Source organism: Elephas maximus, chromosome 4, assembly GCF_024166365.1.
Source record: "Elephas maximus indicus isolate mEleMax1 chromosome 4, mEleMax1 primary haplotype, whole genome shotgun sequence".
In the NCBI taxonomy this organism is placed as follows: Eukaryota; Metazoa; Chordata; class Mammalia; order Proboscidea; family Elephantidae; genus Elephas; species Elephas maximus.
In genome coordinates, this window is record NC_064822.1 from 96,680,041 (window position 1) to 96,693,593 (window position 13,553).

General features: G+C 36.2%; 1 protein-coding gene across 4 annotated transcripts in view; it reads right to left on the bottom strand.

Moving 5' to 3' along the window:
• Positions 1 to 13,553, bottom strand: part of GXYLT1 (glucoside xylosyltransferase 1) — a 161,890-nt gene that overhangs the window by 129,846 nt on the left and 18,491 nt on the right. For all 4 annotated transcript variants that reach the window (XM_049882844.1, XM_049882840.1, XM_049882842.1 and 1 more), the window contains 3 exons: positions 10,630 to 10,801; positions 5,046 to 5,171; positions 962 to 1,213 (listed from right to left, as the gene is read on the bottom strand). In XM_049882844.1, coding sequence (XP_049738801.1) covers positions 962 to 1,213; positions 5,046 to 5,171; positions 10,630 to 10,801 — 550 coding nt within the window. The remainder of the gene's footprint in view (positions 1 to 961; positions 1,214 to 5,045; positions 5,172 to 10,629; positions 10,802 to 13,553) is intronic.

Sequence of the window (13,553 nt, forward strand, 5' to 3'; positions counted from 1 at the left end):
CAACGGTGGGTGTTCAAGAAATCGTTGTTTTTAAAACTGCTTACTATGTGTCAGGCTCTGTGATAAGCACTTTAAACGGTTTCATTTAATCCTAACAACCTACGTGAGGTAAGTGCATTTATTCTCTCCATTTTGTTGTTCAAAGAACTAAGGTTTGAAAGGTAACAGACTGACTAGCAGCTAGCTAGTACACAGGAGGCAGAGCCACACAAGTAAAGCCAAACAGCTGACTCCTGAACCACAATGACATGGAATTTAACCACATACGACTCATCTACATGACACTGATAAACAGTACAACATATTCACGGATTCAGAACATATATCCTGAAAATTTAAACAGCCACTGATCCCGCATGACAAGAGATAAGAAACATGCAGGAATTTTTTTTAAAGTTAACTTCCAACAGCACCAAAGTTATTAAATAGCCAACACTCACTCTGCCAGCCATTGTTCTAACTCATTTAATTCTCACAAAAATCCTATAAGGCAGTAAGTACTGTTGCCAACTCCATTTTAGAGATGAGAAAACTGAAGCTCAGAAATGTTCAAAATTAATCCCTCAACAGTTACTGAGGTATCAGGGTATGAACCAAGACGACCGGCTTCAGGGTCCATGCTCTTAACCAGCACTCTGTGTTGCCCCTGAGATTTATCATACTTTAGATTCAAGTAGTTACGGCTACATTGCACAGTTACAAAATACAATTACTAATTTGAATCACAATCTCAGGAAATGAGGTTCACTACTTACTGCATTGTTACTTTACTCCATTTTAACACCATCTTGTTTCACCTATCTACTGAATTATTCTACTAAGCAGAATATTAAAAGCATACTTTTCATCAATTATTCCAGATAAAGAAAAATTCTGAGTATTTCAATTAAGTCTTTAATCACACAAAACCAAATTGGTAGCCAAGCACTTGAGGGGGAAAAAGAAATGCTAACCAACTTACCTTGAAATACTTCCTTCTCATTCGAGTCATGTTCATCAGCATAACTCCAGAGTTTACTCCAGTTTTTCCATAGTACGGATGTCTGGCAAAGCGGTTATACCATCCTATCCGAGGCTCCTCATGCTCTGGTGCCATTGCAGCAATTTGTGTGGAGTTAAATTTCTTCAGTAAAGACCAAATATCATCAACAGGTCGTAAAAAAAGGATATCAGTGTCGACGTACAACAGTGAGTCAACTTCTTTCAGGATTAACTATGAAGACAGAGATTTGAGTCACTAACTATAATTTATTAAAATAAAACATAAAACAGACTAAGATATACCTATAAGCTCATTTACATTAATTTTTAAGTAATTTTGCTAAATCTGTCATTTTTTTACTACAGCATAAAGATATAATCCTAATGAAACTTTTGGAGGAAGAAAAACTATAAAAACAAATTGCAAACAAAAACTCAGTACTAACAATCAGGAAAATAAAAGTGATATCCTCAAAGATCAGGGAGGAGGTGTTTCTCATAATAGGAAATAAAATTATTAAGACAGGTGCACTTATGTTTTAAATCCTAATTTTCTAAAGTAAATACAGAAATAAACCAATATAAATGAAGATCTTCTGAACCTGTTCCCCTGTCCTGTGACACTACTGGCTGGAACCTTTACATTATTTTAGTCTCAACTAAAATGTCAGCTCAATAGAGAAGCCTGCCCCTAAAAACTCAGCCAACAGCCCCTCTCACCCCAACACCCTCTTTTCCTATAACCATGTTTTATTTTCTCCCAGCCCTTACCACTATCTAAACTTATTTATGTTTATACATTTCTTTGGTCAGTCAGGAAACCCTGGTGGTGTAGTGGTTAAGTGCTACGGCTGGTAACCAAGAGGTCAGCAGTTCAAATCCACCAGGTGCTCCTTGGAAACTCTATGGGGCAGTTCTGCTCTGTCCTATAGGGTTACTATGAGTCAAAATAGACTCGATGGCAGTGGGTTATGGTATTGTCTGTCAACCCTCACCCTCACTACAATGTAAAGTATCTAAGGGCAGAGATTTTGTCTCATCTTTCACTGTTAAACCCCCATGCCTGGAATAGTGCTCAGCACACAGCAGGAGCTCAATACTAACAATAATGGCAAACATATGCATTGGGTACTATTATCCCCATTTTACAGATGAAGAAATTGAGACACAGAGCATAACCAGAGTCACACGAGTAAGTGACAGAGCTGGAGCTCAGGTCATCTGGCTCCAGAGTCCATGGTCTTATTCCTATGCTTACCGCCTCCCAACAAATCAAAGAATAGGTGCACACAGCCAAGGCCTAAATCATGCCAAGGTTTTTGTCCAGTCATTCCAGTCAGCATGTGACACAGAGCATGGGATGAGGATTATACCATGTATATGCGTATATATGTGAAGTATGCAGAAGATTCTAGTACTTAAAGTATGCATTTTTCACACATATTCCATAAACCAAAGCCAACTTCTTAATCTGATGCTCTTTATAGTACAGCAGCGGCAGCTGTAGCCATCTCTGAGAGATGTTAATTACATCTATTAATTTGTATTTCTGCCTTACCCACAAACTTTGGAATCCAACTCCTGCAAATATAAGTTTGCTGTCTATCACAGCTTTAGTTAAGAATACAATGAAAGCATGATCCTAACTCTGCTACTTTTTAAAGTTGCTACCTCCTCCTACAGCTAGTATTAAGGCATCGCCTTAATGAGCAACCACTAGGCTGAAATCATCCCTGTCCCCCCTTAGTTCACTACCAGATGATTTAGTGCCAGGCCAGGAAAAATCTGATGGTTGATAGCAGAGCCTGAGCTAGGAAGGTTCACTTGCTCAAAGATCTCAATTAAAAAGCTGTATGTATACCACCACCAATTACTCTGACAGGGATCACAACAGAGGGTCCCAGACAAGCTGGAGAAAAATATAGAACAAAATTCTAACTCACAAAAAAAGACCAGACTTACTGGCCTGACAGAGACTGGAGAAACCCCAAGAGTGTGGCCTACAGACACCGTTTTAGCTCAGTAATGAAGTCACTCCTGAGGTTCACACTTTAGCCAAAGATTAGACAGGCCCATAAAACAAAATGAGGCTAAAGGGGCACAACAGCCCAGGGGCAAGGACTAGACACCAGGAGGGACAGGAACACTGGTAATGGGGAACTTAAGGTGGAGAAGGGAGAGTGTTGAGGTGTCGTGGGGTTGGTAAACAACGTCACAAAACAGTATGTGTACTAATTGTTTAATGAGAAGCTAGTTTGTTCTATAAACCATTTAAAGTACAATTAAAAAAAAAAGGTATATGTATATGTCTGGGTGTCTCTCTTTTTGGGGAAAGTGAGCAATAATCTGCTTCTGCACCATGATACATCCTCTGCTTACAGATTACTGTGTTCTTAGCAGACTGAAAAGATGCTGCATAAAGCTTCAAGTTCAATGTTGGGAGCCGCTATCAACTGGAGATCAGGTATAAGGTTAAGTAATAACCAAGTCAGTATTTTTCTACAGCTCCATTTTGGAGGATGAAAGAGTCAGCAGAGTTAACACTAGTTATTTTCATCCAGCTATTTCAAACAAAGAGACATTCATCAAAAAAGTTTATTAGAAAAATAAATCATCATTTTACTAAACTCTGGTTAAAAAGATCCAGAAGTAACAGTGAGGTATGAGGACAATTTGACAGGTTTCAAGGAGGAGTATTTAGAATTTAAATTCCATCTGGAATTTAAGTAGCTTATATCACTCTACTGTTCTGTAGGATCGCTATGAGTCGGAATCGACTCGACGGCACTGGGTACTGGGTACATCATTATCTGGCAAATTTCATTTCACAATACCAACGACTAAACTTTTTAATAATGCTGAACAAAAGTAAAGAAAAACAACCCTAACCTCAAGTTTTTGATTCAACACTTATTTTTCTGTATTTGTGTGGTTACTTGTTCAATGTCTGTCTCCCCCATCAGACGATCAGTTCCATGAGAACAAGAAATCTGTCTGTCCCTTTAATTTCTTCACACTCAGCACTTCAGTACAGACGCCTGGCACAAAGTAGGCACTCAAAAATTGATTAAATAAATTTAACACTGTAGTAACTCAACATAAAAATGAAGAAAAAAATCTTATAAAACATACACAAAGTTTCTAAAACCTTTTAGGTTTTCTTCCAATTGTAATCTCTTATTTGTGTACTTTGTACAATGGAAAGGGTAAGGAAAATCCTAGGACCTATGGTTGGGATTATGACTAGGAACAAAGATACAGGCTAGGAAGACTCAGCTATCAAAATTATAACTTAATTTAAATCTTACTGACATGCTGGATTTAGTAAACTATATTCTTAATATGCTAAGAATTTCCTTAATCCATTTAATAATAATAACTGAAGGTTCTTGCCCATAATTCATATACTTTCCAAAAACTTGTGAACTTCTTATATTCAATTTTTCTACTACCGTAACTATTTTAAACATTATAGTGGTCCCACCAATTACTATGTGCTTTGAAATTGAGGATGGAATCAACTCAAAAAGAAAGAGGCAACCTTGCTTCTAAATCATATTTTGATGTTAAAAAATAATTATAAAGGTTTAACACCATTCTAGAGACCACCGCTAAACAATAGCACCACTGAATGGCTGTCTATTTTCTCTTTGAATTTACGTGTCTTAAAAAATTTTGTGTCTGTGATAAATTATCAGTTAGAAAAGATAAACTGGCTTGGATAAAACACAAATGGCTATTTAATGAAGCAAACTGTCTCATTTCTCCAATTACTTTTCTAAAATATGATCTGTAACTTGAAGGTGATACTTGGAATTAGACTTGGCTCCATTAAGATTTGAGTATTTCTATTCTTTCTTAGAGATAAAACAGTTCATAGCAACTAAGTACGTTTAAAAGTAAGAATATAATGGTGGTTTTTATCATAGTTTTGGGGGAAAATCTTTTTCTAATGTTGTTCAAAAGGAAAAGAGTATATTTACTTATTTAACTAGATTTATATGTAAATCTTCACAAATTTATCTGTGTAAAAGCAAGACTCAAGTAAGTAGGAAAACACTTACTGGCAAGAATAATCTCTGGGAAGCACATGGTTTAAAGAGTTTTTTCCACTCCGCTGCGTTCTCACTTGGAAAGGTTATTGGGTATAATGTATAATTAAATGTTTGTAGTAATAACCAGCTATCAAGCTAAAAAATAAGACAAGAACGAGGTTTAGGTTTACTTCACTTTCATTTTTCTAAAAGAAGATTATGAAATGAAAAGAGCTAAAAATTAAAACACTATACATTTTATATTATACACTTAAGAGACATTAGATTCTTCTTTTCACCATTTTCTTTGTATTTATTCACAGTCTTGAAGTCATAGTAATATGCCAGACTCATTTACAACTGAGGTACAATGAAAGCTACCAGAATACCAATCAAAATCAGAAAGCTAGAAGAGCCTTGAAATTGTTAATCTAACTCAACTTTACCTGATATATATACATCCTCTCAATTTCTAAACAAATTAAAAGCAGAAAAATTAAGCTCTAATATTTTTATTACCACAGTATATACGATATAATGAAAAATACTCATGTTTTCAAAATTCAGACCAATGTGAAACTGGTTGAAAAATAACTGTCCACTGCTATACAGTTTTAATATGTATAGATAATCCAGAAATTGAAATATTCTGATAAATACATATTAATTTTTGAAATCTTTTAAAAAACAGATGTGAAATCTATAATGAACACATTTACTCTTTAATATTTTCCATGCATTTCAAGACACTAAATTGTTTCAAATTCAGTTTAAGTATGACCTATCATGACATCATTTGCTGATGTGGCAGTGCTCAAAATGAGATGAAACAGCTGAAAACAACCATTAATAATCAGAACATGGAGTGTATGAAGTATGAATCAAGGAAAATTGGAAGTTGTCAAAAATGAAATGGAATGCATAAAGATCGGTATCCTAGGCACTAGTGAGCTGAAATGAACTGGTATTGACCATTTTTAATGAGACAACCATATGGTCTACTATGCCAGGAATGACAACTTGAAGAGGAATGGCATTGCCCTCATCGTCAAAAAGAACATTTCAAGATCTATCCTGAAGGACAACGCTGTCAATGATAGGATAATATCCATACTCCTACAAGGAAGACCAGTTAATACGACTATTATTCAAATTTACACACCAACCACTAAGGCCAAAGATGAAGAAACTGAAGATTTTTACCAACTTCTGCAGTCTGAAACTGATGGAACATGAAATCAGGATGCACTCATAATTACTGGTGATTAGAATGCAAAAAATAGAAGCAAAGAAGGATTGTTAGTTGGAAAACATGGCCTTGGTGAAAGAAACAATGCCAGAGATCGCGTGATAGAATTTTGCAAGACCAACATCTTCACTGCAAATACTTTTTTTCAACAACATATTTGGTGACTATACATGGGGACCTCGCCAGATGGAATACACAGGAATCAAATCAACTATCTCTGTGGAAAGAGACGATGGAAAAGCTCAATATCATATCAGAGAAAGGCCACGGATTAACTGCAGAACAGGCCATCAATTCCTCATATGCAAGTTCAAGTTGAATCTCAAGAATAGATTTGAGGCACTGAACGCTAATGACCAACAACCAGAGGAGTTGTGGGATGACATCAAGGGCATCATACATGAAGAAAGCAAAAGGTCATTAAAATGACAGGAAAGAAAAGACAAAAATGGATGTCAGAAGAGACTCTGAAACTTGCTCTTGAATGCAGAGTAGCTAAGGCAAACAGAAGAAATGAAGTAAAAGAGCTGAACAGAAGGTTTCAAACAGCAGCTCGAGAAAACTGTTATTAAATGTGCAAAGACCTGGAGTTAGAAAACTAAAAGGGAAAAACACACCCAGCATTTTTCAAGCCAAAAGAACTGAAGAAAAAAATTCAAGCCTCAAGTTGCAGTACTGAAGGATCCTATGGGCAAAATATTGAATGACATAGGGAGCATCAAAAGAAGATGGAAGAAATACACAGAGTCACTGTATCCAAAAGAACTGGAGGATATTCAACCATTTCAGGAGGCAGCATATGATCAAGAACCGATGGTACTTAAAGACGAAGTCCAAGCTGCACTGAAGCCACTGGTGAAAACCGAGGCTCCAGGAATTGATGGAATACCAACTTAGATGTTTCAACAAATGGATCCAACACTGGAAGCACTCACCCGTCTATGCCAAGAAATTTGGAAGACAGTGACCTGGCCAGCTGACTGGAAGAGATCCATATTTGTGCCCATTCCAAATAAAGGTAATCCAACAGAATACAGAAATTATCAAACATCATTAACATCATGCGCAAGTAAAATTTTGCTGAAGATCACTCGAGAATGGTTCCAGCAGTATGTCAATAGGGAATGCCCAGAAATTCAAGAGGACATGGAACAAGGGATATCACTGCTGATGTCAGATGGACCTCGGATGAAGGCAGAGAATGCCAGAAGATGTTTACCTGTGTTTTCTTGACTACACAAAGGCGTTTGGCTGTGTGGATCATAACAAACTATGGATAGCACTGCAAAGAACGGGAATTTCAGAACATTTAATTGTGTTCATGGGGAACCTGTAAATAGATCAAGAGGCGGTCGTTCGAACAGAAAAAGGGGATCTGTGTGGTTTAAAATCAGGAAAGGTATGTATCAGGATTGTATCGTTTGGCCATTATTTATTCAATCTGTACGCTCAGCAAATAATCCAAGAAGCTGGACTATATGAAGAACACAGCATCAGGACTGGAGGATGACTAACAACCTGTGTTATGCAGATGATACAACCTTGCTTGCTGAAAGCAAAGAGGACTTGAAGGACTTACTGATGAAGATCAAAGACTACAGCCTTCAGTATGGGTTACACCTCAACATAAAAACAAAAAAAATCCTCAAAACTCAGCCAAGAAGCAACGTCATAATAAACGGAGAAAAGATCGAAGTTGTCAAGAATTTCATTTTACTTGGATCCACAATCAACACCCACGGATTTAGGTACAGATATACAGCAATCAAGAAATCAAACAACATATTGCATTGGGCAAATTTGCTGCAAAAGACCTCTTTAAAGTGTTAAAAAGCAAAGATGTCACTTTGAGGACTAAGGTGCACCTGATCAAGCCATGGTATTTTCAATTGCCTCATATGCACGCAAAAGCTGGACAATGAATAAGACCTACAATTCGATGCCTTTGAATTATGGTGTTGACAAAGAATACTGAATATATCATGGACTTCCAGAATGAACTAATCTGTCTTGTAAGACGTACAGCCAGAATGTTCCTCAGAAGCAAAGATGGCGGGACTTTGTCTCACATACTTTGGACAGATTAGCAGGAGGGACCACTCCCTGGAGACGGACATCACGCTTGGTAAAGTAGAGCGTCAGCAAAAAAGAGCATGACCCTCGATGAGATGGACTGACACAGTGGCTACAACAATGGGCTCAAACATAGCAATGATTTGTGAGGATGGTGCCGGACCAGGCAGTGTTTCATTCTGTTGTACACAGAGTCGCTATGAGTTGGAACCAACTTGACGGCACCTGACAACAACAACATGACCTATCATTGTTGCTCCTATGGAAGTAATGATTCAAATTCCCTAAAGAAACAATTCATATTGGGGGGATGGGGAGAGGGCTGAGTAGTTTATGTAACAGGTTGACAATGTTCTCTTTTTAAATCATGGCTGTTCAAGTAATTTTAAAAAACATTAAATAAAGCCTTCTAATAGTTTAAGGGAATGCCTTTACTTTTGACATGATGCTTTGATGTCTGTTAATTGTTTTAAAACACTAGCACTTTTATTTTCCCTGACCAGTTTATAAATTACGTAAAGATCCTTTCAATAAACCAAAAACCAAACCCAGTGCCATCAAGTCAATTCCGACTCATAGCGACCCTATAAGGACAGAGTAGAACTGCCCCACAGAGTTTCCAAGGAGCGCCTGGTGGATTCAAACTGCTGACCCTTTGGTTAGCAACCACAGCACTTAACCACTATGCCACCAGAGTTTCTATCCTTTCAATACCAATTTCAAAATGAAATCTTAGTCAGATTTCAATTAACATTATTACATTTAGACATCTTTTTTTTTTTTTTTTTACTAAAATCGTGTTCCACAAAATACTTGATATTCTTTCATCAAAAGCAAACCAGACATTCTCAGAGTTGACTATAACCAAGGAAAAACTAAGTTTAAAAATACAATACATATTATAGAAGCAATAACTCAGCCAGGTTTTTAACTCAGAGGCTGGATATAAGATGAAGCAATAAATCTATTTTGTTTTTTTACAGCATTTTCAAAGGCTTCCATAGTTGGTAGCAATCTATTATTAGTCCTTTAAGTGTTAGGACAAGTTCACTTTCTCAGCTAATATTTTTGAAAACAATTCAGATAAAAAGATCACAAAAGCACATATCAAAAATACAGATACTAGAAACATTTTAAAATAATGAGTAATGTTTTATACCTCTTGGAATCAATTGAGAGAAAACTAAAAGTCTTGGTCACAAGTGGTATTTTTCACTCAATATGCAAGATGAATTAATGTAACTTGGAAAATAGTAAAATACATTTTTTACATAGTTAAAATGAGCATAAAAGTCCAGATAAGTTTGAAAATTTAATTTATTGTATAGATAGACTTAGATATAGAGATAGATATAATCATCATCATCATCTTTACTATCACCTCAAAACACAAGGTAGTGAGATTTCAGAATTTTCTTTTTCTTACATGTTCGCCCCTGGTATCTGTTCTCCTCTTCTTCCACAGCTATATATATTTTTAAATCAGATCACACGGCTACCCCGACTGAAAAGTACATTTTTCCACACACTAACTGGTAGGTATGGTCACATGACTAAGCTCAGCCCAATGGGATAGTGCCAGAAATGTCATGTGCAACTTCTGGAAAGCGTCTTTAAAGGAAGGAAGAGGTACCTTTTTCACCCCCTTCCTCTCTCACACTGGCTAGAATATGGGGGTGATGGCTGGAGCCTGTGCAGCCATCATGTTCAAGGTAACTCATTCACAAGACAGAGGAGACCAGAGTCCCTGAAAACATGGAACAGCCATATGCCCTGGAGTGCCTGTTTTTATTTCTATGTGGAAGAGCAATAAATTTCCATCTTGTTTAAGCCATTGTTATTTTGGGTTTTCTACCATTGCAGCCAAGTTGGTCCTAACTAATACAAAATCTAAGGAACTTCATTATTCGAGCAAAAATCCACTTCTCTCTACATTGTCAATCAAGAATTCCCTCCCCTTATAACAGGATTAAACCCTTTGTGTAAAATCTGATTGAGGTACTTCCAAGCCAAGGATGGAGACAAAATTAAATCATAGGACTTCTCAGCCAAAACATATTCAAACAATAGTCAGAAAAATAAAACCTCCATGTTTGGCAAAGGATTTTAAGTAGCCTACTCCTATTCCAAAACAAACCTTTTTTTTATATCCGTGTCTGGTCTCTTGGATTACAGTGGTAGCAAGGAGCCCTCCCCACCCTAGGAGGACAATGAAAGAATAAAACAACATTCTATTATAGTGTAAGGTTAAATACTCAACCCCACCATCCTCACTAAGTCTCAAATACTTACTATGCCTTTAAAGTTGTCATGTAGCTGATCTTCAGCAAAAATATGGAACTGAAGAGGTTTGATGCTGAAAATTATAGCTGACTTCAACATGGTTATAGTTTCTTCCAGTCTTTCACCACAGGCAACTACAGCTAGGTGCATTCTTTCAACGGTATGTATTTTCAGACTATACCTAATAGTAAAGAAAACCACATTTTCCAACAGTGTTAGTATAGGGTAACATGTTTACAAAATATTTCCATCATGTTCAAAAACTGTAACTCAAAGCTCCTATTTACAAAGCAGAGCAACACCATAATATACAATATTACAATGACAAATCCATCATGTGTTTCTATACTCTCAACCAGCCTGTCTCAATCAGTGTTATGCATCTGAACCACAAAACACAAAAACTATTTTCTCAATTCTCCCAAGGATGATAAACAATTACTACTATGCTAGATGCAGAAAAATTAATTCATTGCTCATGCTGGTGCCTTAGCGCAGTAGGGCTAAATTCTATCAATGAACCTAAGCTGAGAAAGAGAGCATTCCTGATTTGAAAGTCTTAAGTACAATTTTTTAAAAAACTTATTAAAAAGTTCAAGCATACACAAAAGTAGAAAGACTAATGCAATAAATCCCCACATACTCATCTCTCAGCTTCAACAATCATCTATTCAAGAGCACTTGAGTTTCATCTAAAACCCCTCTTTACATCCGCTTCCATCTACCAATAAATCATTTTGAAACTAACTCAGACATAATTTCATTTATAAATAGTTCATTGTTGCATCCAATCTTCATACTGATTACTTTTTTCACAGACACACATTAAGTCCCATTTACTAAGTATTCAGAGAAAGGTAAAAATTTCTAAGACGACCTAAAAATACTAGTCAAACATAAGCATGTGTTTTAGGACAGAAAGATTTCCTAAATCCAAGTTACTAGTGGAAGCTATGTTTTGAGCCTACATCTAACAGAGAGCAGTTTATAACATCATGCCTAAGTAACCTTTAAAACCTTTGCATCTTCTCTTAACACTCTGAACTGATCATAATCTACTAGCACGTAAAGGGCAGAATTATAGCTAATTGTACTGTTATTAAATAAAATAGTATATTATTTATAATATAAAGACGGCACCTATAACTATGACATAAAATATTTTTCGAATTGACTCCTGAATAAATATAAGAATGGAAGACAACATAAAACAAAAGGAAGACAACATAAAATAATGCATTAAGTATTATGAAGTACAAACTCTAAAAATATACAAATTTGATTTTAATGCAATTTTTGTTTATACAAGTTCTTTCTGTAAAATGCATAAAGATTAGAAAGAGAAACAAAACTGTCACTGCGCACAGATGATATAATTACGTATGTAGAAAATACAAAAAATCTACAGGTAAATAATTAGAATTTTATAACAAGAGTTTAACAAGATTGCTGGATATAAACATCAATACATAGTCCAGTGCTGCCAGCTTGACAATACAAGATGAGAAACTGTGCAAAGCGATCTTAATCATCAACAGGGAAAAAACTGATTGTTCTGTGACCTTTAAAAAGTACCATAAGAACACTGAAAACTCCATCAGTTATAAATGTATAAGTAGATTAAAAAAATAGTAAAACTAATATTTAGTATACGATGATTTAAAACACTGGAAACATTGAGAATTGTTTTATTTCTCTGTAAAATCTTATCAGGAGCATTCTTTACAGTGTTCGTGTCTTCTTGTGAAGAAGAGTGAGCATCTTTCCTATGCTTTGATAAACTGTCATACTTCTAAGTCTGGGTGAGCTTCCAATATTGAATCCTTTGTGTTTCCAATGTCGTGAAGTATCTCCAAGAGTTCCTTTAACGTGAAGATTTTTGCCGGTGTCACGTCCCCTGGGGCACCTTCATCCTTTGAGTTACAACCACTTTGCTCATTTATGCCAATAAATTCACCCTCATTAAGTTCCTCTGGAGCCCTGGTGGTGCAGTGATTAAGTGTTGGGCTACAAACCGAAAGGCCCACAGCTCGAATCCACCATCCGCTCCTTAGAAACCCTATAGGGCAGTTCTGCTCTGTCCTGTAGGATCTCTGTGAGTCAGAATCAACTCGATGGCAATGTGTCTTTTTTTTGTTTTTTAAGTTCCTCTGGCTGCATATTTAGAATCTCTCATGTGGGTGCAGTGTCACCATTCTCATGATCAGCTATTTCTTCTAGAACTCCATTTGTCTGATTCAAATTTCACTTCCACTGTCATCGCTTTTCATTCCTTTGCTGTGCCTTCACCTTTGTTAGCCAAACCTCTCTTTCAAGTACACGTTTTTATAAAATGTCCTGTGGATTTATCACTGACAAAGAGGCAACAAAACATGGTTCCTTGATTCCATGCAACGCCAACCAAACTCCTAACAGATTTGGTGTGTTTGTGTGTGTGGTAAAACTTGAAATGCTAAGGTTAAAATGTATATGGAAATGGAAAGGGCTCAAGAATACCCTAGACCCTCAAAGAAAAACAAAGTGAAGGACTTGCTCTACTAGATACTAAGGTTTACCACAGAATTTTGGATACTGGTGTAAGGATAGACAAACACCAACGAAAAAGAATACAGAGCGCTAAAAAGACTCAAGCACACTGACATCTGATGTGTAAAGAAATGGTGAGGAAAAGATGAACTCTAATAATTTGGGGAAAAATGGCATCTCTACAGCATGAGATAGCTTTCTGTTACTTAGGTCTTATAAAATGTGTTTCAGTAAGGTTTTATAATTTTCCACATGAAGGTCTTGCATATATTTTGTTAGGTTTGTTTTTAAGTCCTGATTTTTTTTATGTTAACTGACATTTTATTTTCTACCTCTCTGTTGCTGATACTAGAAGTATAATTATTTTTATATACAGGTAGTGTCATATTGCTCGGCTCTGAGATGCC